The sequence below is a fragment of the Aquarana catesbeiana genome, linkage group LG03 (genome assembly GCF_042186555.1).
Source record: "Aquarana catesbeiana isolate 2022-GZ linkage group LG03, ASM4218655v1, whole genome shotgun sequence".
Lineage (NCBI taxonomy): Eukaryota > Metazoa > Chordata > Amphibia > Anura > Ranidae > Aquarana > Aquarana catesbeiana.
Window position 1 is genome coordinate 599475395 of NC_133326.1, and position 26168 is coordinate 599501562.

Here is a 26168-nt window from a genome sequence, read left to right on the forward strand (position 1 = left end):
TAAATTTCATTACAAAATGATTTGAGTAAAACTTCAAATTGGAACTAAAAACATACAAGTGATATGACACTACATGAAATTGGATATGATCATAAAGTGGTAGTCCTCAGCTACTTGCTGTTTCTTCATGGGCGAACTACGATGAAATAGAATAGATGGGGATATCCAACGCGTTTTAAAATATGCAAATATAAGCAAATCTTCAGGGAATAATACCACTTCTGAAACATACAATTGAATTGAAAAAAACAACATACAGTGAGGACGGAAAGTATTCAGACCCCCTTAAATTTTGCACTCTTTGTTATATTGCAGCCATTTGCTAAAATCATTTAGGTTAATTTTTTCCTCATTAATGTACACACAGCACCCCGTATTGACAGAAAAACACAGAAGTGTTGACATTTTTGCAGATTTATTAAAAAAGAAAAACTGAAATATCACATGGTCCTAAGTATTCAGACCCTTTGCTCAGTATTTAGTAGAAGCACCCTTTTGATCTAATACAGCCATGAGTCTTTTTGGGAAAGATGCAACAAGTTTTTCACACCTGGATTTGGGGATCCTCTGCCATTCCTACTTGCAGATCCTCTCCAGTTCTGTCAGGTTGGATGGTAAATGTTGGTGGACAGCCATTTTTAGGTCTCTCCAGAGATGCTCAATTGTGTTTAAGTCAGGGCTCTGGCTAGGCCATTCAAGAACAGTCACAGATTTGTTGTGAAGCCACTCCATTATTTTAGCTGTGTGCTTAGGGTCATTGTCTTGTTGGAAGGTAAACCTTCGGCCCAGTCTGAGGTCCTGAGCACTCTGGAGAAGGTTTTCGTCCAGGATATCCCTGTACTTGGCCGCATTCATCTTTCCCTCGATTGCAACCAGTCGTCCTGTCCCTGCAGCTGAAAAACACCCCCACAGCATGATGCTGCCACCACCATGCTTCACTGTTGGGACTGTATTGGACAGGTGATGAGCAGTGCCTGGTTTTCTCCACACATACCGCTTAGAATTAAGGCCAAAAAGTTCCATCTTGGTCTCATCAGACCAAAGAATCTTATTTCTCACCATCTTGGAGTCCTTCAGGTGTTTCTTAGCAAACTCAACGCGGGCTTTCATGTGTCTTGCACTGAGGAGAGGCTTCCGTCGGGCCACTCTGCCATAAAGCCCCGACTGGTGGAGGGGTGCAGTGATGGTTGACTTTCTACAACTTTCTCCCATCTCCCGACTGCATCTCTGGAGCTCAGCCACAGTGCTCTTTGGGTTCTTCTTTACCTCTCTCACCAAGGCTCTTCTCCCCCAATAGCTCAGTTTGGCCAGACGGCCAGCTCTAGGAAGGGTTCTGGTCGTCCCAAACATCTTCCATTTAAGGATTATGGAGGCCACTGTGCTCTTAGGTGCAGCAGAAATTTTTTTGTAACCTTGGCCAGATCTGTGCCTTGCAACAATTCTGTCTCTGAGCTCTTCAGGCAGTTCCTTTGACCTCATGATTCTCATTTGCTTGACATGCACTGTGAGCTGTAAAGTCTTATATATATATATATATATAGGTGTCTTTCCTAATCAAGTCCAATCCAGTATAATCAAACACAGCTGGACTCAAATGAAGGTGTAGAACCATCTCAAGGATGATCAGAAGAAATGGACAGCACCTGAGTTAAATATGAGTGTCACAGCAAAGGGTCTGAATACTTAGGACCATGTGATATTTCAGTTTTTCTTTTCTAATAAATCTGCAAAAATGTCAACAATTCTGTGTTTTTCTGTCAATATGGAGTACTGTGTGAACTTAAATGATTTTAGCAAATGGCTGCAATATAACAAAGACTGAAAAATTTAAGGGGGTCTGAAACTCATATGTCATCATATACTCTTCATAAACTGTAAATTCCTAATACAGATGGAAGAAAAAAAAAAATATAAATTTATCATCAGCCTATATATATAATTTTTCCTTCCATCTGTATTAGGAATTAGGCAATTCTATCCTTTGCCTATGTGCTATACATTGATTTTCTTCCTTTTGGTCTCCATCATGGCTGCCCCTCCTGGACTCCGGATGTTGTCATCGCTGAGACAGGATGTGATGCGGCAACCTGGGGTGTAGGTCTGACATGATTGCGCAAGTCGGCCTGACGCAACTAGCGTAATTTTTGCTGCGCATTGCGCAGTACATAGGGACGCTGGAAATGTCAGCTGACGCTATTCCTTCTCCACCACTGAGGGCATGGATGTTCCACTTGCTGTGGAGCATGCCATACACCCCAGGATCGCCAGTAACCTACTAGTATCCTGTAATAAATCACAGCCAGCTTATGCACCCGCATATTGGGTGTAACCTTTTGATGCAAGACTGGTTAAAGTTTTTTTTACAAGTAAGTCCATTTGGATTGAGGCATTTACTGGGCCAGCCTTTTGGTGAACATCATGTTGGTTGACCCAGTATCCCATGGAATAAATACTAATTACCGTATTTATCTGCGTATAACATGCGCCGGCGTATAACACGCACCCCAAGTTTAGGAGGGAATTTTAAGGAAAAAAAAACCTTACATTTAAATGCCCATCAATGCAGCCTTATCAGTGTCCATCTGCAGCTTTGTCCAGTGTCATTGCAGCCTTGTGTCATTGCAAACTTGCCCACGCAGGCTGATTATTTAAAATTGCCGCTGATCTCCACTCCGCTGAGGGGAGAGGAGTGAGCGCTGGTGTCCTGTCGAATAATGTCCCCCATCGGATAGCGTCCGCCCTGTACTGTGCAGGCACAGCGCTTGCGCAGTAGGTAGGACATAGGAGACGCCGAAAGTCTCCGAACATCAACAGCTGATTTATGAGCTCTACACGGAACACCGCCGACATACACAAAGCCGAGTGTACTCGGCTATGCTCGGCTCCTTTCGCAGTCCCGCCCCTATGATGGACATAAAATAAGTCCAATGGCGGGACTGGGCACGACTGTGAGCAGAGCCGAGACTAGCCGAGTACACTTGGCTATGTGGTATCGGCGGCGCTCGCTTCACTGCCCTCAGCGGAGCGGAGATCGGCGTATAACACACACCCACGATTTCCCCCTGACTTTAAGGGGAAAAAAGTGTGTGTTATACACCGATAAATACGGTATCTTCCAAGGGATTTTTTCATCATTTTTTTGTTTGTTTTTTTCTTTTCTTCTCTATAGTCCATCTTCTATCTCCCTTTGGGGCATTATACAGCTTGGCTTTGTTTGTGGGTCTCGGGAGTTTATGAAGAGTATATGATGACATATGACACATTTCAAGGAGAAGAAAATGTAAACATTGTAAGTGTATATATGGATATGTTTGTACGTGTGTATGTATATATATATATATATATATATATATATATATATATATATATATATATATATACACACACACACACACACACACACATATATATATATACATACATCAAGATTTTGTTACAAGAAATGGGTAATTTTAATCCCAACAGCTTTTGTAATAATGTTTTAGTGTAAAACGAAACTGACAAAAAGTATTCTAATATTCACAGCTTGGTAAAATCCATTGAGTCAATTTTTGCCAAGACATAAGTGTTGTCGCCTTGTTATATGAGCTTCACCTGTGACTAATAATAGATCAATTAGGTCTCAGGTGTGTATAAAAAGAACACCAGTACACTAGACCTTCTCAACTGCAACTAGACCTCTGCAAACATGCCTAAGATTCACCCGGCGACTAAAGTGTTGATTATCAAGAGGCTGAAGACCAGATCCACTGCTGATGTGGCAGACACCTTCAATGTGTCTCAGCGTCAAGTTCAGAGGATAAAAAAAAGATTTGAAGAGACTGGAGACGTTTTGGACAAGGCCAGGTCAGGCCGACCCCGCAAGACAACTGCTCGAGAGGACCGTTTGTTGGCTCGAAAATCCAAGGCCAGCCCATTTTCCACTGCAGCAGAGCTCCACGAGACCTGGTCACCTGAAGTCACTGTGTCAACCAGAACAGTTTGTCGGATTCTGTCTCGAAATGGCCTCCATGGTCGAATCAGTGCCCATAAGCCAGCACTAAACAAAAGACAATTGAAAAACCTTGTGGCATTTGCCAAGGGCCACAGCCTGCTAAAAGGATGGACTCTGGAAAAGTGGCAGAAGGTGGATTTTTCAGATGAATCTTCTGTTGAATTACACCACAGTCGCTGCAAATATTGCAGGAGACCTACTGGAACCAGCATGGAGCCGAGATTTACCCAGAAAACAGTGAAGTTTGGTGGAGGCAAAATCATGGTCTGGGGTTGCTTCCAGTATGGGGGTGTGCGAGGGATCTGCAGGGTGGAAGGCAACATCAATAGTCTAAAATACCAAGAAATCTTAGCTACCTCTTATATTTCCAACCCAAATTTTGCAGCAGGATGGTGCTCCATCGCATACTTCCATCTCCACATCAAAGTTCCTTAAGGCAAAGAAGATCAAGATGCTCCAGGATTGGCCAGCCCAGTCACCAGACATGAACATCATTGAGCATATGTGGTGTAGGATGAAAGATGAAGCATGGAAGACGAAACCAAAGAATATTGATGAACTCTGGGAGGCATGCAAGACTGTTTTCTTTGCTATTCCTGATGACTTCATCAATAAATTGTATGAATCCTTGCCAAACCGCATGGATGCTGTCCTTCAAGCTCATGGAAGTCATAAAAGATATTGAATTTGGATCTCACAGCACCACTACTTAATTTGCTGACATATTTTTGGATTTTCAGTAAAGTTGTTCAATTTCTGTATAGGCGACAAAACTTTTGTCTTGCCAAAATTTGACCTGTCTGTCTTGATTAAATGATGAATCTTTTTTCAGTGAAACTAATTTATTTCAGTGCATTAAACATCATTTGGGAGGGCTTTAGCTTTTCATATGAGCTATTTCTAACACCAATTGATTAATTATAAGTCAGGTTAATAGCAGGAGTTTCTACAAAATAGAGAAGCGACAAGACTTTTGTCAGGGACTGTATATCCATATACAGTTATATATAATATATATTGTTTTTCAATTCAATTGTACGTTTCAGAAGTGGTATTATTCCCTGAGGAATATTTGCTTATAATTGCATCTTTCGAAACGTGTTGGATATCCCCATCTACTCTATTTCATAGTAATTCACCAATGAAGAAACAGCAAGTAGCTGGGGACTACCTCTTTATGACCGTATCTAATTTCATGTAGTGCGATATCATCACTTGCTGTTGTATCTTTTTACTTCCAATTTGGAATTTTACTGAAATCTTTTTGTAATAAAATTTATATGGTTTATAAAATTATGGATCATCTCTTTTTCAATTGCCTACAAAACTCCACGACTTGAGGTTTATTCTTATACGCTATAAAACCCTATGGTCAAAAATCAGAAGAGATGTGTCCGTCAATGAAAGTAAGCGAAATTCCTTTAGCTGGATCCAACTTACTGTTAAAAGTAGCAATAATAAAAAGCAACACCTGGGAGACTGCACAATTTAATGTCTTTTAAAAGCCCGAGGAGTCTGGGGTGCAAGGATGCCCTGAAATTAATTGGAAAGTTCATACAGGTACCTTTAATATGCAAACAATGGCTTTGGTTAAAATAACTTTTTAATTAGTAGTCAGTACAAAACTACTTAAAGTGGATCTTCATTCTCGGAAATAAACTTTCCTTCAATCCACCCCTCTGCTACATGAACAGCGCTGTCACTTGCCTAGGTGAATGACGTGCACAATGCTCCCTGTACCTCCAGGGATATGCATGTCACATGCACTTTCTGCAGCGGGGCACTATCGCGGGAGGCATACCCCTTCATTCAGAAAGGAGGAAGTGGGCATGCCTGGTGCCGCTTCATCAGGAGGCGCACCATCTGAATCCAAAAGAGCTGGCGACAAGCAACAAGGCAGCATGGGGCCGAGCGGTTGCAGAAGACAAGAGAATCTCACCCACCTCTGGGTGGATGAGTATCTAAAATGTGCACAAGAGACAACCCAGTAAGCAGGGGGAAAATAGGTAAATGGAGAGAGGGGGGCAAAGGTCCTCTTTAACTAACCAATCACAGCTGATCATCGCGTGAACCATGAAGTGCCAGTAAACGGCATTCCTCGGTTCGCGCTGACAAGGAGAGCCGATCGGAGACTCTCCCTGTCGGTGTGGGGAGGGGGTCGGTCTGATTATCAGCGAAGCCTCTTTAGATGTGCCACCACAGCTGCTAAAAAGTGCCTGGTATTGAAGTGGTTAAAGGTGGACCTTCACCCTGACTAATGTTGTGCTGCCCTGCTGTGCTTTTTTTTTTTTTTTTAAGTACTTTATTTGTGCACTTCTGCATTTCTTGCCTAGGCAAGACTTTCTCCCCACCCCCTGCATGTGCACAGATATGCTGCAGGGATCAGGTCACCCAGAGAGCCCTGTGGGAAATTTGAGAATGCGTGGTTTACTACGCATGCACAAAGATGGCTACCAGGGAAGTCTGAAACCTTCCCTATTTTTGTGCGCACATGGAAAGTCCCCTGTGGATGCACCCTAAAGATGGTGCCCGAGGGGGGTTTGGAGGTGAATTGAAGTTCGGCTTTAGGAGCTCGCTCACATTATGTCATTATGTGTGGTGACCTGCATTTTTAGCACTGGATAAATGTAAGTCACTCCTAGGGCACATAGAAAACAATTGTTTATGTGCCTCATTCATACCACAATGCGGTGTTATGTGCGGTCTGATGCAGTGCAGAAAAATGCAGCATGTTAACAGAATTGCAACTCAATGCACTGCACTGCTGTTCGAAGATATTTGCTTAGTCCCCTCTGCCCCCTCCCCAAAACAATAAGTTGCCAGTTATGGATCTTATCTGATTCTAATTGATCTGTTCAAAGGATCCAAATTGAAGAAATTTAGAAGTTTATGCATCAGTAATAAAATCCTATTGCAATATTCTGCACACAGGGAAAGAGTTTGAAAATACTTTCACTCAAGCACAATTTTAAAAAGCATAACGCCATCCACCGTGACCAAATTGGTTCTCTTGATTAGAGTTTAGGATAACACCTGAATACAAATCTTCGTAATGCATCTTGAGCAACTTAATAATTTGCAATTAATATTACCCAGAATTTCCCATTTGCCCAATTTGTTTTTTTTACTCTCCAGCTACTTTCTTCCTACTATCACTCATTTTTTAATAAACATCATGTAATCAGATAAAAGGGCTAATTAGGCTAAACAACCTAATTTAACCACTTGCTTACTGGGCACTTAAAACCCCCCTCCTGCCCAGACCAATTTTCAGCGCTGTTGCACTTTGAATGATTGTGCGGTCATGCAACACTGTACCCAAATAAAATTTTATCATTTTTTTCACACAAATAGAGCTTTCTTTTGGTGGTATTTATTCACCACTGGGGTTTTTTTTTTTTTTGCTAACAGGTAATTTTTTCCCTTCATTGATATGCGCTGATGAGGCTGCACTGATGGGCACAGATAAGGCGGCACGGATGGGCCGCATTGATGGGTGGCACTGATAGATGGCATTGATGGGCACTGGTAGGCAACACTGATAGGTGGCATTGATAGGTGGCACTAAGAGCACTGGTAGGCGGCACAGATGAGGCAGTGGCTGCTCTCTTGATGGGGACAGCCGCCAGTGATCGTCTTTTTTTTTTTTTTTTTTTGATTGTCTTTTTTTTTCTCCTCACGCTATTAGCGAGGAGAAAAAATAGCCGATTACCGTCTCTGTTTACATCACATGATCAGCTGTCATTGGCTTACAGCTGATCACATGGTAAGGGGTCGGGCACTCTGATCTGTGATCAGCCGAGTCTCATTAACTTGCTGATCACAGAGCATGTTGCGTGCGCCCTACAGGGGGCGCGCAGGCCACCCATGCATGGAAGGACATCATATGACATCCTCCCGGCAAAGTAGGTCCACGCTGTAGCGGTCATTCGGCTATAGCGCGGACGGGAAGTGGTTAACATGACATTAACAGCAAAGTGTCAGTTACTGCGGTTTGTTCTGATCTGTATAACTGTTGAAAGTCCTATGATTTTTTTAGATTATGGAACTGAAAATCTATGTTAATGTGTTAACATTTAGATAAGGTACACCATAGGGTCCTACAAAACACAAAGACTGACAGTCAAAAGATATTCTCTACACAAAATTACACACCATCACCCTGCATTTTAAGTAAATTTTTTGGTACTTACCATATCAGAAATGCACAAATACTACATAAACCAATACAGAACCTAAGTTCATCTTACCTGAATGCACCTGTCCACCATACTTTGGGTCAGACTTTCTGTTTTTTTCTTCATTTTGCTTATCCTGGGAAAATAGATTAAAACAGAAGTGTATGAGTGACATTTTCAAATATTAAAATATTTTTTACTGGACATTACACAACTTAAAAAAATGTTTTGTTCAATGCAATATTCTGTTCAGCAGTTCCACTGTAATATTATTCTGAAAAAATAAGGGCACTTCTAAATGACCTTATCAATAATTCTAGTCAACAAGCAAAAATAATCAGAGACCTACTAAACTGGACTTCTATGGTTGTGGGTTCGTTTTATTATTTTTGTTTTTTTATTTTTTTAGTTCATAGGTTTTTTTTTGTTTTTTTCTTTATAAAGGATACATTTTTTTTCATGGCCACCATTTATAAAGAAAACATGTATAACTCACTACATATTCCCTTTGAGTAATAAAAATTAGGCAAGTTACTATGGTATTTTAATATCTACAAGTTTTTTTATATGTATATCTTTGACTTTAATTTCCCACGACTTGTATGAAATATTTATTTTGCAACATTTGACTCGGTGTGGTTCTAAAACAATTTCCTCGCAAAGCATGCTAAACTCTCTAAAATGCAAGTCCAGCAGCGGTTTCTCCCTTGTTTCATGGTTCTTTCCACTTAAAAATCAGTACTGGGCCCTAAGAGCAAACAGATTAGGATGTGCCCATCTGACCTATTTAGTTATGTGTGCTGAAGATCAAACCGCATTCTTTTGGAATTAACAGACTCTAGAGCTCCACTTACTGCCTTTAACCACTTGAGCCCCGGACCATTATGCTGCCTAAGGACCAGAGGTCTTTTTCCAATTTGGCACTGCGTCGCTTTAACTGCTAATTGCGCGGTTATGCAATGCTGTACCCAAACGAAATTTGCGTCCTTTTCTTCCCACAAATAGAGCTTTCTTTTGATGGTATTTGATCACTTCTGCAGTTTTTATTTTTTGCGCTATAAACGGAAAAAGACCGAAAATTTTGAAAAAAAATGATATTTTCTACTTTTTGTTATAAAAAAAATCCAATAAACTCAATTTTAGTCATACATTTAGGCCAAAATGTATTCGGCCACATGTCTTTGGTAAAAAAAATGTCAATAAGCGTATATTTATTGGTTTGCGCAAAAGTTATAGCGTCTACAAACTAGGGTACATTTTCTGGAATTTACACAGCTTTTAGTTTATGACTGCCTATGTCATTTCTTGAGGTGCTAAAATGGCAGGGCAGTACAAAACCCCCCCAAATGACCCCATTTTGGAAAGTAGACACCCCAAGGAAATTGCTGATAGGCATGTTGAACCCATTGAATATTTATTTTTTTTGTCCCAAGTGATTGAATAATGACAAAAAAAAAAAAAAAAAAAAATATTTACAAAAAGTTGTCACTAAATGATATATTGCTCACACAGGCCATGGGCCTATGTGGAATTGCACCCCAAAATATATTCAGCTACTTCTCCTGAGTACGGGGATACCACATGTGTGGGACTTTTTGGGAGCCTAGCCGCGTATGGGACCCCGAAAACCAATCACCGCCTTCAGGATTTCTAAGGGTGTAACTTGTTGATTTCACTCTTCACTGCCTATCACAGTTTCGGAGGCCATGGAATGCCCAGGTGGCACAACCCCCCCCCAAATGACCCCATTTTGGAAAGTAGACACCCCAAGCTATTTGCTGAGAGGCATATTGAGTCCATGGAATATTTTATATTTTGACACAAGTTGCGGGAAAGTGACACTTTTTTTTTTTTTTTTTTTTTTTTTGCACAAAGTTGTCACTAAATGATATATTGCTCACACAGGCCATGGGCCTATGTGGAATTGCACCCCAAAATACATTTAGCTGCTTCTCCTGAGTATGGGGATACCACATGTGTGGGACTTTTTGGGAGCCTAGCCGCGTACGGGGCCCCGAAAACCAATCACCGCCTTCAGCGTTTTTAAGGGCGTGAATTTTTGATTTTACTCTTCACTGCCTAACACCGTTTCGGAGGCCATGGAATGCCCAGGTGGCACAAACCCCCCCCAAATGACCCCATTTTGGAAAGTAGACACCCCAAGCTATTTGCTGAGAGGCATGGTGAGTATTTTGCAGCTCTCATTTGTTTTTGAAAATGAAGAAAGACAAGAAAAAACTTTTTTTTTTTTTCTTTTTTCAAATTTCAAAACTTTGTGACAAAAAGTGAGGTCTGCAAAATACTCACTATACCTCTCAGCAAATAGCTTGGGGTGTCTACTTTCCAAAATGGGGTCATTTGGGGGGGTTTTGTGCCACCTGGGCATTCCATGGCCTCCGAAACTGTGATAGGCAGTGAAGAGTGAAATCAAAAATTCACGCCCCTTAGAAAGCCTGAAGGCGGTGATTGGTTTTCGGGGTCCCGTACACGGCTAGGCTCCCAAAAAGTCTCACACATGTGGTATCCCCGTACTCAGGAGAAGCAGCAGAATCTATTTTGGGGTGTAATTTCACATATTCCCATGGCATGTTTGAGCAATATATCATTTAGTGACAACTTTGTGCAAAAAAAAAAAAAAAAAAAAAAAAAATTTGTCTCTTTCCCGCAACTTGTGTCGCAATATAAAATATTCCATGGACTCGACATGCCTCTCAGCAAATAGCTTGGGGTGTCTACTTTCCAAAATGGGGTCATTTGGGGGGGTTTTGAACTGTCCTGGCATTTTATGCACAACATTTAGAAGCTTATGTCACACATCACCCACTCTTCTAACCACTTGAAGACAAAGCCCTTTCTGACACTTATTTTTTACATGAAAAAGTTTTTTTTTTTTTGCAAGAAAATTACTTTGAACCCCCAAACATTATATATTTTTTTAAAGCAAATGCCCTACAGATTAAAATGGTGGGTGTTTCATTTTTTTTTTTCACACAGTATTTGCGCAGCGATTTTTCAAACGCATTTTTTGGGGAAAAAACACACTTTTTTAAATTTTAATGCACTAAAACACACTATATTGCCCAAATGTTTGATGAAATAAAAAAGATGATCTTAGACCGAGTACATGGATACCAAACATGACATGCTTTACAATTGCGCACAAACGTGCAGTGGCAACAAAATAAATACATTTTTAAAAGCCTTTAAAAGCCTTTACAGGTTACCACTTTAGATCTACAGAGGAGGTCTACTGCAAAAATTACTGCCCTCGATCTGACCTTCGCGGCGATACCTCACATGCATGGTGCAATTGCTGTTTACGTTTGACGACAGACCGCCGCTTGCGTTCGCCTTAGCGCAAGAGCAGGGGGCGACAGGGGTGCTTTTTTTTTTTTCTTTATTATTTTTTTGCTTTTTTATCTTATTTTTAAACTGTGCCTTTCATTTTTTTTTTTTTTAAATCATTTTTATTGTTATCTCGGGGAATGTAAATATCCCCTATGATAGCAATAGGTAGTGACAGGTACTCTTTTTTGAAAAAATTGGGGTCTATTAGACCCTAGATCTCTCCTCTGCCCTCAAAGCATCTGACCACACCAAGATCGGTGTGATAAAATGCTTCCCCAATTTCCCAATGGCGCTATTTACATCCGGCGAAATCTAAGTCATAAAATGCTCGTAGCTTCCGGTTTCTTAGGCCATAGAGATGTTTGGAGCCACTCTTGTCTCTGATCAGCTCTATGGTCAGCTGGCTGAATCACCGGCTGCATTCTCAGGTTCCCTGTTGAGACAGGAGAGCCAGAGAAAAACACGGAAGACGGTGGGGGGGGGGGGGCATTCCCTCCCACGGCTTGTAAAGGCAGTCTAGAGGCTAATTAGCCGCTAGGATTGCTTTTACATGAAAGCCGACCGCTGGCTGAAAAGAATGATACCAAGATGATACCTAAACCTGCAGGCATCATTCTGGTATAACCACTCAAAGTTGTGAATGGCGTACCTGAAGACAAAAAAATGGTTAACAATAAAGCACAGTAAACAATAAAGTATAAATAATTACATACCTGAAAAACAAACATGATAAAACATAATAACAATAACAATAACAATAACAATAAAACACTGCAGAATAGAATACAGTAAAAAAAGAGCAGAACAATAGAGAGAGAGAATAGAGAGAGAGAACAATAAAACGACAACTATTTTTTTTTATTTTATATATATATTTTTTTTTTTTACACTTTTTTTGTAACTAACTTTTATAACTGTAACCGGTTCCAGGTTCGGGTCTCTCAAAATGCGATGGCATCTTGGGAGACCCTGTGAAAGTGTGCCTAGTCTGTGCAATGCTGTACCCTACGCTAATACTCAACTAGTGTATGGTAGCGTTCAAAACATTCACCAATGCAAAGACCAGGATTGTCAGGACAGAAGGGACAATAATAGCGGGTGTCACGCCTATATCCGCGTTTGCTGCAGACACAACATCTTTTTGGGGGGGGTTCGTTGAGTAGGGGTACTCGGGAGCACATAAAAATGCCTCTCATGCAGCCGACTGCATTTCGTTGGGGGATGTGAATGGGGGAAGTACGGGCGCTGCAGAAGTGGTGGGTTCCCAATTAGGATTGGCGAATGCAGCAGGAAGGGCACTATGGGCACGACGGGCCTGTGTTTGTCTTTTTGGTGGCAGCGGGACACTACTTGTGCTTGTCACCTCACCAGCTTGAACTGCACTTATGGGACTCGCCACGTCACCAAGTGTTACTGCAGTGCTGGTTTGACTACGACCGGGGTGTACTAGGCCGCTGGTGCTTGCCAGTTCAATAAAAAGCTTCCAAAAAAACTGTTAGCGATCGCAGGGATCAGGCCTGACTCTGCGAACGCTGCAGTTATGCGTTTAGTGTTTTGTAAGTGACAGTGATCGATCGATACTGCACTTGGGTGGGCTGGACTGGGCCGGGCGGAGGGGCAAAACGCAGGTGCTAGCAGGTATCTGGGTTGATCCCGCTAACACTGCGTTTTTGGGAACCCTAAACTGCTGGGGACGCTAGTATAGATCTAATCTGATCGGATCAGATATTGATCCGTTCAGATACTATACCACTAAAGGAGGCGTATGCTGCGTGCGTGGGTGTTAGCGGTACTGGCGCTAACCTGACGCTGCCTGGGGCCGGTGCTTGCTAGTTCACCAAAATGCTACCAAAAAAACTGTTAGCGATCGCAGGGATCAGGCCTGACTCTGCGAACGCTGTAGTTATGCGTTTAGTGCCTTGTAAGTGTCAGTGATCGATCGATACTGCACTTGGGTGGGCTGGGCTGGGCCGGGCGGAGGGGCACAACGCAGGTGCTAGCAGGTATCTGGGCTGATCCCGCTAACACTGCGTTTTTGGGAACCCTAAACTGCTGGGGACGCTAGTATAGATCTGATCGGATCAGATATTGATCCGATCAGATACTATACCACTAAGGGAGGTGTACGGTGCGTGCGTGGGTGTTAGCGGTACTGGCGCTAACCTGACGCTGCCTGGTGCTTGCTTGCCAGTTCACCAAAATGCTACCAAAAAAACTGTTAGCGATCGCAGGGATCAGGCCTGACTCTGCGAACGCTGCAGTTATGCGTTTAGTGTTTTGTAAGTGACAGTGATCGATCGATACTGCACTTGGGTGGGCTGGGCGGAGGGGCAAAACGCAGGTGCTAGCGGGTATCTGGGCTGATCCCGCTAACACTGTGTTTTTGGGAACCCTAAACTGCTGGGGACGCTAGTATAGATCTGATCAGATCAGATATTGATCCGATCAGATACTATACCACTAAGAGAGGCGCATGCTGCGTGCGTGGGTGTTAGCGGTACTGGCGCTAATCTGACGCTGCCTGGGGCGACGCATATCACCGCCGGGCGATCAGGGGGCTAAACCTTTATTAGGTAATAAACGGCGGGTGCCCTGACACTATAAAAAATAAACGAACTAACCTGCGTCACCCGTAACGGTTATACGGTGATCAGTGGTGAAAGGGTTAACTAGGGGGCAATCAAGGGGTTAAAACATTTATTAGGAAGTATATGGGGGTCCCTGTCACTATAAAACGCTGACGGCGAACCTAAATATTTACCTCACTAACTAGCGTCACCAGTGACACTAATACAGCGATCAGAAAAATGATCGCTTAGCAACACTGGTGACAGGGGGTGATCAAGGGGTTAAAACTTTATTAGGGGGGGTTAGGGGGGTACCCTAGACCTAAAGGGGGGTAATATTCACTGCCCTAACACTGTAACTGTCACAAACTGACACTATGCAGTAATCAGAAAAAAAAAAAAAAAAAAACCTGCTGGTGTCAGTTTGTGACAGGGGGGGGGGGGTGATTGGGGGGGGATCGGGGGGCGATCGGGGGGGGGATCGGGGTGTTTTGTATGCCTGGCATGTTCTACTGTGTGTGTAGTGTGTTGTGCACTCACATTGATGTCTTCTCCCCTCGGCGCTGGAACGGAAAATACCGAGCCGAGGGGAGATGACATCATTTCCTTTGCTGCTGTTTAGCATACAGCAGCAAAGGAGTGTTCCCATTGGCCGGCGGCGATCGCGAGGGGGGGGCCACGAACGGATGGCCTCCCCCTCATCTCGGATCGCCGGGGAACAGAACGGGACCGCTTCGGGCACCGGGGGGGGGTCCGATCGGACCCCCCACCCGCGAGAGGCAAATCACGTACATGTACGTGATTTTGCCTGCCCGTGCCGCCTTGCCGACGTAAATCGGCGTTAGGCGGTCCTTAAGTGGTTAAGTGGTAAAATAGAATTTTTGTACTCAGTAAATATTTTTTTCTTTGTTAGTTGAGGAACACAGGAAATCATATATTATTCAGCACGTCCAAAAACAGTCCATCTGAGGGGAGGGCAACACCTAGTATGCCCAAAATGATCAGGAACTGGGGACTGCATGCAGCTCAATAGCTGCCTAAAGGAAACATGCCCGAAGCGGACAACAGATGAGGCCAAATGTCGATATATAGTGCTGTCTAAAGGAGGATTGGACACTGGCAGACAGAAAAAATTGTAGGCCAGCCCAGGATACTCTCTTACTACCAGTACTGTTTTGCAGGTGGTAAATAGCACAGAAGCTAAGCCTGATGTCAGACCAAGAATGTTTACACTACTGTAGAGACATAGCATGTGGCCCTCCGTGAATGCCTAATGGTAAAATGCATTTGTTTGCCCCACAGGCCCTATTAGCACCATGCTGATCCTCATCTGCAGCACAGTCCCCTTCAATATGTAGCTGCCAATTCAGTCTCTATCTATAGATGAATAAGTATGTAGCACTAACTCAGGGTGGAGCTGCTGGTTTAAGCGGGTCTGTTACCTTCACTCTGCTTCCCTCTGTTTCACCGGCACCGGGTCTAGGGTTCCATTGAGTTTACTCCTGGACAACACAGGCACCAACACTGGAGTACGTTTTCAATGCTTTATTAAAACAAACGACTTAGGGAGTAGCAGGAAAGAGGTAGAAAGGAAACTTGCAGAAGAAACTCAAATATTCTCTGGTAGGGTTCTCTTGACAAAATGTCCTCGTAGAATTCAAATACTATTTGAAATGCACTCCCCTCGTGGGACACACTCCTTGCTCGTCTGGATAGGCCTCTCTCACCGGTCTAGCAGCCAGCACGCAGCACAAATCAAAGTCTCTGCCACAGACTTGTTTGGGAACAAAATCCGTACAATCCTCTGCCACAGGATGTATAGGGTTTTCTGCAGTGAAAGTCAGTCACAGTGCTTGAACCTTTAAGCCGAGCCGGCAACACTATGCTGTATAGTTACTTTTGGATACGTCCTCCAACCGAGTCACCAGGCCCCTCTATAGACCAGCACGCTGCGCGATCTCTCCAAGACAGGTCCTCCCCTGGGATCTCCTCGGTTGTCCAGCTTCGTCACACAGAACCGACAGCTCAGGACCATTCCTCGGCTGCGGTGGTAGGCTCCAGAAAAGCCTCTGGACCCACCCCTGCGCCGCTGTATCGTGAGCCTCCCGAACGGAGGACCACGAAGTAGCTCTTTAACGCATACCTGTCGGCCAGGAGGGCCAGCAGGTGGCTGTAAAACAAACCCCAAAATATGGCGTCTGTCCCATAAATAGCCTCGCCCAGAATGCAACGCGGAGGACCACCTCCACCGAGTGTGCCTCCGGGACAGAGGAGCATCCATACGCTTCAACACGTTGCCTTTCCAACCCTGACCAGTGGCGACAGCGACACACACCGGTCAGCACGGAAACACACACAACGTCAGCCAAGCTGGAACAGAGGCAAACTTTAACCTTCCTAACGCACAATTTACTAAATTTACCTAACATGCGGTAGATTGCAAATCTACCAGCGCTACAAGTATATCACAGCACTATGCAAATGGCTGCTACATATACAACTGTTTTACAACCAGCTTGCTTGGACTTGTGGTGCATTTGTTCACCTGTAGTACTTGTTTGCTGAATTAGCCTGCTACAATGCATATTTGGCTGCAATCAATTTGCTGGGAATGAGCACATCAGTCTGGTGAGATTATTGATACATCTGCTGTCTCACGCAACTCATGGATTGTTAAAGTGGTTGTAAAGGTTAAATGTTTTCTACCTTATTGCATTCTCTGCATTAAGGTAAAAAAACCTTTTAGGTACAGCTCTCTCCCCCTTCTCACTGGCTCTTGCTGCTGTCAATCAATCAATCCAGGGACGAGGGAGCAGGGGCTGATGCCAAGCGCCACTGTTTGTCAACAGACGCGCATAGTGCAGCGCAGGATCGAGCCCGCAAGTGGAGCCAAGAGCACCAGCGGGGGAACCCAGAACAGAATCAGGGCTGCTCTGTGCAAAACCATTGCACAGAGCAGGTAAATATAACTTTTTTTGTTTGTTTTTAAAAAAACAAATTCTTTACAATTACTTTAAAGTACAATATATTACTATGCAAATGACTGCTATAGCTATATAACTGCTTCATAAATTAGCTTGCTGCTGCTTTTTACCTGCATTTCTTTTAGCTAAATTAACTTGCTATAATGCATGATACACCTGTCTGGCTAAATCATTGCCTGCTGCAATCTGCTGGGACTGAGCATACTGGCTTGCCGAGACTTGTAATACATCTGCTGACTCGATCAATCCATGGATAGTTGAAGAACTAAAGGCAAAACTTTTTTTAGTTTTGGATAGAGTGGGTTTTAGAAACACCTGTCAGGTTTTTATTGCTTCTGTGTCCCCATTAGGGAGTTTCACTCTCTTGATTTGTCCTGTTTACCATTATCACAAAGTGAAAGTAACATTAAATCCCAAGACCCCAGAACAGGAGAACAAGGAAAATCTTCCAGTTCTGAAAACAAGGGATTTTCCCTCACTTCATGTTCTGGCTAGGGGCCAGGAAGTGAACAGAAATCTCCCCCAATGGGACACAGATGGCAAAAATAAACCTTACACAGGTTATAATCCTACCCTCCTGTGCAGTACTTTTTTCCAAAGTGGGGAAAAAAAAAAGTTTTGGTTTTGTTTTACTTTAAAGCTTTTTTTACCTAAAAAACAAAAAAGAACCTTTTCCTTTAAAGCATGTTATACAGCACAGTTCTTGTGCTGCGTAATTTGGCCCCCTGTATCACCTAAAATACCTGGCTGATCCTGCCTGGCTATGTCCTCCCCTCTGTAAACTGACCCTGGTTAATCATGGCTGCTGAGCCCTGACACCATGGTCATTTTAGGTGCCTCCGTCATCCGCAGCTCTCCTCTCCTGTGTTCCCCCTCCCCCTTCCCCTCCCTGCCTGTCAGCTCTGTGTGTGAGCCACCCCTCCACTCCCCTTCTAGCACCGGTCCGAGCAGTGCAAACATTACTGCTCCCAATCACTGCCAGCCCCTCTGCTAGGATTACCTGTAGTATATACTGTAAGCCGTTTTGTAAAATTCTTCTTCTTAATAACTTCTTCCTTCTCCCCGATCAGAGTCACGTGACCGCCCGTCACTCTCTTCCTTAGATGTATGCACTACAGAGTGATGTCACGTGACTGCCCGGCAATCAGAGGGAGATCTTGACCCCTCCCTCCCTAGTACATACATCGGAGGAAGAGAGCGACGGCGGTCGTGCGACCGATGATCGGGGAGAAGGAATAAGGTATTAAGAAGATGAATTTTACAAAACGGCATACATCATATACTACAGATTATCCTAGCAGAGGGTCAGGAAGTGATTGCACACAATGCCTTAACAACCCCTTTAAAGTGGTTAACCCACTATATGATGATCATGCCATCCTCTCTGTTATATAACGCTATGTGCCCCTGTGCTGTATTAAAAAAAAAAAAAAAAAAAAAAAAATCGCCCATTATATCGTATATCAGAGCAGCTCCTGTCGCTACGTGACTTCAGCTATCTCCTCTGCCTGGCTGACAGCTATAGTGGGCGGGGCCGAGCACTGCCGCTGACATCAGCCGGGGAGGACAGAGGAGAGAGAGCCGAGGAGTCACGTGAGCACTGGGAGACGCTCTGATATACGATAAAATCTGCATCTTTTTTATACAGCAAAGGCACAGGGACACATGGCAGGCTTATATTATAGATTTGATTGCACCAGGAGGGGAGGATCGTGGAGTGGACGGAGCTGACAGGCAGGGAGGGGAGGGGGAGGAGGACAGAGGAGAGCAGGGCTGCAGATGACGGAGGCACGTAAGCTGACCGTGGTGTCAGGGCTCAGCAGCCACGGTATACCATAGTCAGTTTACAGGGGGGATGTGGGGGACCAGGCAGGATCAGCCAGGTATTTTAGGTGATACCGGAAGCCAAATTACACAGCACAAGCACTGTGCTGTATAACACGCTTTAAGGGAACAGGATCCTTTTTTTTTTTTCTAGGGCAACAAACATTTAAAGTATAACATATTACCATGCAAATGGCTGTCATTCAATTTATGGATAATTAAATTAATAATAAACCCTGATTACCAACTTCCTAGCAACCAACCTCTCACCACAATAAAAATTAAAATATTTAACCACTTCAGCCCCGGAAGGTTTTACCCCCTTCCTGACCAGAGCACTTTTTACAATTCGGCACTGCGTCGCTTTAACTGCTAATTGCGCAGTCATGCAATGCTGTACCCAAATGAAATTTGCGTCCTTTTCTTCCCACAAATAGAGCTTTCTTTTGATGGTATTTGATCACCTCTGCCGTTTTTATTTTTTGCGCTATACATGGAAAATTTTGAAAAAAAATGATATTTTCTACTTTTTGTTCTAAAAAAAATCCAATAAACTCAATTTTAGTCATACATTTAGGCCAAAATGTATTCGGCCACATGTCTTTGGTAAAAAAAATGTCAATAAGTGTATATTTATTGGTTTGCGCAAAAGTTATAGTGCCTACAAACTAGGGTACATTTTCTGGAATTTACACAGCCTTTAATTTATGACTGCCTTTCACATATTCCCATGGCATGTTTGAGCAATATATCATTTAGTGACAACTTTGCGCAAAAAAAAATATAAAAAATAAAAAATTGTCTCTTTCCCGCAACTTGTGTCACAATATAAAATATTCCATGGACTCGACATGCCTCTCAGCAAATAGCTTGGGGTGTCTACTTTCCAAAATGGGGTCATTTGGGGGGGTTTTGAACTGTCCTGGCATTTTATGCACAACATTTAGAAGCTTATGTCACACATCACCCACTCTTCTAACCACTTGAAGACAAAGCCCTTTCTGACACTTTTTGATTACATAAAAAAATAATTTTTTTTTGCAAGAAAATTACTTTGAACCCCCAAACATTATATATTTTTTTAAAGCAAATGCCCTACAGATTAAAATGGTGGGTGTTTCATTTTTTTTTTCACACAGTATTTGCGCAGCGATTTTTCAAACGCATTTTTTGGGGAAAAAACACTTTTTTAAATTTTAATGCACTAAAACACACTATATTGCCCAAATGTTTGATGAAATAAAAAAGATGATCTTAGGCCGAGTACATGGATACCAAACATGACATGCTTTAAAATTGCGCACAAACGTGCAGTGGCGACAAACTAAATACATTTTTAAAAGCCTTTAAAAGCCTTTACAGGTTACCACTTTAGATTTACAGAGGAGGTCTACTGCTAAAATTACTGCCCTCGATCTGACGTTCGCGGTGATACCTCACATGCATGGTGCAATTGCTGTTTACATTTGACGCCAGACCGACGCTTGCGTTCGCCTTAGTGCGAGAGCAGGGGGGACAGGGGTGCTTTTTTTTTTTTTTTTTTCTTTATTATTATTATTTTTTTTTTATCTTATTTTAAAACTGTTCCTTTCATTTTTTTTTTTTTTTTTTTAATCATTTTTATCTCAGGGAATGTAAATATCCCCTATCATAGCAATAGGTAGTGACAGGTACTCTTTTTTGAAAAAATTGGGGTCTATTAGACCCTAGATTTCTCCTCTGCCCTCAAAGCATCTGACCACACCAAGATCGGTGTGATAAAATGCTTTCCCAATTTCCCAATGGCGCTGTTTACATCCGGCGAAATCTAAGTCATAAAATGCTCGTAGCTTCCGGTTTCTTAGGCCATAGAGATGATTGGAGCCACTCTGGTCTCTGATCAGCTCTATGGTCAGCTGGCTGAATCACCGGCTGCATTCTCAGGTTCCCTGTTGAGACAGGAGAGCCAGAGAAAAACACGGAAGACGTGGGGGGGGGGGGGCATTCCCTCCCACTGCTTGTAAAAGCAGTCTAGAGGCTAATTAGCCGCTAGGATTGCTTTTACATGAAAGCCGACCGCTGGCTGAAAAGAATGATACCAAGATGATACCTAAACCTGCAGGCATCATTCTGGTATAACCACTCAAAGTCGTGAATGGCGTACCTGAAGACAAAAAAATGGTTAACAATAAAGCACAGTAAACGGTAAAGTATAAAAAATTGCAGACCTGAAAAGCAAACATGATAAAACATAATAACAATAAAACATTGCAGAATAGAATACAGTAAAAAAGAGCAGAACAATAGAGAGAATAGAGAGAGAGAGAGAACAATAAAACGACAAACTATTATTTTTTATTTTATATTTTTGTGTTTTTTTTTTTTTTTTTACACTTTTTTTTGTAACTGTAACTTTTATAACTGTAACCGGTTCCAGGTTCGGGTCTCTCAAAATGCGATGGCATCTTGGGAGACCCTGTGAAAGTGTGCCTAGTCTGTGCAATGCTGTACCCTACGCTAATACTCAACTAGTGAATGGTAGCGTTCAAAACATTCACCAATGCAAGGACCAGGATTGTCAGGACAGGAAAGACAATAATAGCGGGTGTCACGCCTATATCCGCGCTTGCTGCAGACACGACATCTTTTTTGGGGGGTTCGTTGGGTAGGGGTACTCGGGAGGACATAAAGAAAATGCCTCTCATGCAGCCGACTGCATTTGGTTGGGGATGTGAATGGGGGAAGTACGGGCGCTGCAGAAGTGGTGGGTTCCCAATTAGGATTGGCGAATGCAGCAGGAAGGGCATTATGGGCACGACGGGCCTGTGTTTGTCTTTTTGGTGGCAGCGGGACACTACTTGTGCTTGCCACCTCACCAGCTTGAACTGCACTTATGGGACTCGCCACGTCACCAAGTGTTACTGCAGTGCGGGTTTGACTACGACCGGGGTGTACTAGGCCGCTAGTGCTTGCCAGTTCACCAAAACGCTACCAAAAAAACTGTTAGCGATCGCAGGGATCAGGCCTGACTCTGCGAACGCTGCAGTTATGCATTTAGTGTTTTGTAAGTGACAGTGATCGATCGATACACTTGGGTGGGCTGGGCCGGGCGGAGGGGCAAAACGCAGGTGCTAGCAGGTATCTGGGCTGATCCCGCTAACACTGCGTTTGTGGGAACCCTAAACTGCTGGGGACGCTAGTATAGATCTGATCGGATCAGATATTGATCCGATCAGATACTATACCACTAAGGGAGGTGTACGGTGCGTGCGTGCGTGTTAGCGGTACTGGCGCTAACCTGACGCTGCCTGGGGCTGGTGCTTGCCAGTTCACCAAAACGCTACCAAAAAAACTGTTAGCGATCGCAGGGATCAGGCCTGACTCTGCGAACGCTGCAGTTATGCGTTTAGTGTTTTGTAAGTGACAGTGATCGATTGATACTGCACTTGGGTGGGCTGGGCTGGGCCGGGCGGAGGGGCAAAACGCAGGTGCTAACAGGTATCTGGGCTGATCCCGCTAACACTGCGTGTTTGGGAACCCTAAACTGCTGGGGACGCTAGTATAGATCTGATCGGATCAGATATTGATCCGTTCAGATACTATACCACTAAGGGAGGTGTACGGTGCGTGCTTGGGTGTTAGCGGTACTGGCGCTAACCTGACGCTGCCTGGGGCTGGTGCTTGCCAGTTCACCAAAACGCTACCAAAAAAACTGTTAGCGATCGCAGGGATCAGGCCTGACTCTGCGAACGCTGCAGTTATGCGTTTAGTGTTTTGTAAGTGACAGTGATCGATTGATACTGCACTTGGGTGGGCTGGGCGGAGGGGCAAAACGCAGGTGCTAACAGGTATCTGGGCTGATCCCGCTAACACTGCGTTTTTGGGAACCCTAAACTGCTGGGGACGCTAGTATAGATCTGATCGGATCAGATATTGATCCGTTCAGATACTATACCACTAAGGGAGGCGTATGCTCCGTGCGTGGGTGTTAGCGGTACTGGCGCTAATCTGACGCTGCCTGGGGCGACGCATATCACCGCCGGGCGATCAGGGGGCTAAACCTTTATTCGGTAATAAACGGCGGGTGCCCTGACACTATAAAAAATAAACGAACTAACCAGCGTCACCCGTAACGGTTATACGGTGATCAGTGGTGAAAGGGTTAACTAGGGGGCAATCAAGGGGTTAAAACATTTATTAGATAGTATATGGGGGTCCCTGACGCTATAAAACGCTGACGGCGAACCTAAATATTTACCTCCCTAACTAGCGTCACCAGCGACACTAATACAGCGATCAGAAAAATGATCGCTTAGTGACACTGGTGACAGGGGTTGATCAAGGGGTTAAAACTTTATTAGGGGGGGTTAGGGGGGTACCCTAGACCTAAAGGGGGCTACCACTCACTGCCCTAACACTGTAACTGTCACAAACTGACACCAATCAGTAATCAGAAAAAAAAATACTGCTTGGTGTCAGTTTGTGACGGGGGGGTGGTTGGGGGGGTGGTTGGGGGGGGATCGGGGGGCGATCGGGGGGGTCGGGGGTGTTTTATGTGCCTGGCATGTTCTACTGTGTGTGTGTGTGTGTTTTGTGCACTTACATGTCTTCTCTCCTCGGCGCTGGAACGGAAACTGCCGAGCCGAGGAGAGATGACATCACATCCTCTGCCTGTGTGAAACTACACACAGGCAGGATAGGATTCCGATTGGCTGGGAGCGATCGCGAGGAGGGGGCCACGATCGGATGGTCTCCCCCTCGCCTCCCAACGCTCCCAGTGAAATGCCGACCGCCGCTGGCACCGGGGGGGGGGGGGTCCGATCGGACCCCCCGCCCGCGGGAGGCAGATCACGTACAGGTACGTGATTCTGCCTGCCCGTGCCATTCTGCCGACGTATATATGCGTTAGGCGGTCGGCAAGTGGTTAAAACACAGCAAAATAATTACTAGAAGAGTTCATATACCGTGGTCATGTGACATCTCTCAATCACTCCCTACCTTGAACTCCAATATCTGGAGGAAGAGCAAGGAATAATCCTGTGACGCAGCTACAAACATCACACTAGAAGCGGAAGTACTTTTCCTGTGCTCGCACAGTGGTGATGCTATGGTGATGTGCTAAAAAAATATGTATCTATTATGTGATAAACACTGGCAGCAAGGCTATCTGGAGGAGTTTCTGCCAATCACAATGTATAACAGGGCCCAGAACAAGCTTGCGTAATGTGTCAGGTACGGCAGGGAAAAGAAGACCTGCCCTACTTGATGACAGAGTTATGACGCGGTGGGGAGAGAGGGAGATAGGGTGGACGTGTGTATCTATGTGCAATCCTGGAGCTGCCCCCATGACTGATGCAAAGAGTCACTTAGGGTGGCTTGTAGAGAAAAAAAGAGGAATTGAACAGCTTCCACTGGCAGAGAGCATGCACAATGGAGCTGGCAATGGTACAGCCAGAGAATTGGCTGCTCTCGTTGACAGCAATGATGAGGAAGTTAAGTGTTACTGCCATGATCACCAAAGTGGGGGAAGGGGTGGTTAACTTTTACTGCCACGATCCCCCCTGCATTGGTGGTTAGTGGCAGTGAAAATTCGGCAGGCCCTATTGATTCATTTTTTTTTCCGTTCAACTAGCATGTGGAACAAAAAAAATAAAAATTAACCAATTCCCCTATCCACACATTCAAGATGGATGGGGGAATCACTCCCACTGAGCTATTGTATTCTTAAGGCGGGGAGCCTTCCCTTACATCCTTTAATACATCCCCCCCCAGCCAGAACACTCCGATCAGCTGCTGGTTTTCCAGAATGGTTGTCCAACAGAAGTCGGCCAAACGGCTGGTGTACAATTGGAAAAAAAACCCTAGGGCAGACATACACCTTGCCGAAGTAAAAAATGCTCTGTAATAATCCTGCTTGAGCAACAGACAGGACACTTATCAGGATGATGAAGGACATTTGTCTGGGTAAAACCAAACAGGGAAGTGCACCAGAAGGGCATTCTTCAAAAGCCTACTAAAAACAGTTAAAGCTGAGGTTTAATCTGCTTATATTTTGCCTTTCCTGGTTCCTCTCTCCTCCATCAACATGCTAATGACATTTTTAAATAAAACCTGTTTTCATTATATTACTTTTTAGATCCAGTGACCTCATCACTGGGCCTCTTTGCTAGCAGATCATGACTGGCGGGAGGGGTCAGCAGAGTGCTGTACCTAGCATTGTAAAAACATCAGAGCGCCCTGCCACAGTACTCCACATAAGGCTGCCCATAGATGGGTCTTTTTTTTCGCTGATCAGCCACAAACAAGTTGGATGGAGGAATCCTCCATGCTGTACTATTGTATTCTGACAGTGAGGACTCTTCCACAGTCAGAATAAACTGACCAGTGCTGCAGCTTACTGGCTGCAGCCGGTGATCAAATAAAAATTTTCCAACGTTCCTGTTCAACAGAATCGACTATTAGATCAACTTCTTTTAAGTGGGAATGGCCTTAGATGAATCGAAATTTGGCCAGTCCTTGCTGACCTGGCAGAATTTGGATCCATCTATGATCAGCTTAGGAGCGCTCAGCCCCAATGCAAGCAGTGAGCTGGCTCTTGGGAGGCATTATGCAAATAACAAAATTACTAGATGGTTGGAGGAGTGGGTGTTCAGGCAGGTTGCATTTGCCATCCCAGTTAAGACCCAAATATGATGATGATCCACCATAATTGAAAGAACTGAAATCTAATGAATGAAATCGGACAGGCCAGGGACAGTCAGGCTGGAGAGGAAAGGGTTAGCTGATGCTGGATATCCTCCTGTAAGGAAATGAGACTGGCTCTATCTGACTTGCTGCAACTAATGCACATTGAGAGAAGCGCAATTGTGCAGGAAAATCAGAGTAAATAATTACAGTACAAGAGAGGACCCTGTACAACTGTGCAAGACTGAAAGATAGGCTGGAGCCCAGCTTTAAGGAAGAAGGGCCTAAACCCAGGTGAACAGGTCTAATGGGATAATTAAAGCACTCCCTGTCACTGCCAGAGGATACCTGCATCAGAAATAGCATGTTCAGCATACAGGTAGCCTAGTATGTCACTGTGCCCCCCTCCAACATCTTCTATGTGCAGTGTAAGATCTGAAATGCACCTTTGTGTGTGGATCACACTCCGATGTCCAGAAGTAGCCAGCTGAAAGGAACTGGTCTGCAAAAGATCTCCTAAAGCGGTTGTAACCATAAAAAGAACCCCCCCCCCAAAAAAACGATCCAGTTGCCTGTTCATTTAACCAGTTGCCGGACTGCCTATATGCTG

The 26168-nt window shown here is 44.1% G+C and overlaps 1 protein-coding gene across 2 annotated transcripts in view; it reads right to left on the minus strand.

Annotated features, from left to right (window-relative positions):
- The window catches only part of KANSL3 (KAT8 regulatory NSL complex subunit 3), a 168677-nt gene that overhangs the window by 91980 nt on the left and 50529 nt on the right, over positions 1-26168 (minus strand). For both annotated transcript variants that reach the window (XM_073622066.1, XM_073622067.1), the window contains exon 12: positions 8245-8308. In XM_073622066.1, the coding sequence (XP_073478167.1) occupies positions 8245-8308 (64 nt within the window). The remainder of the gene's footprint in view (positions 1-8244; positions 8309-26168) is intronic.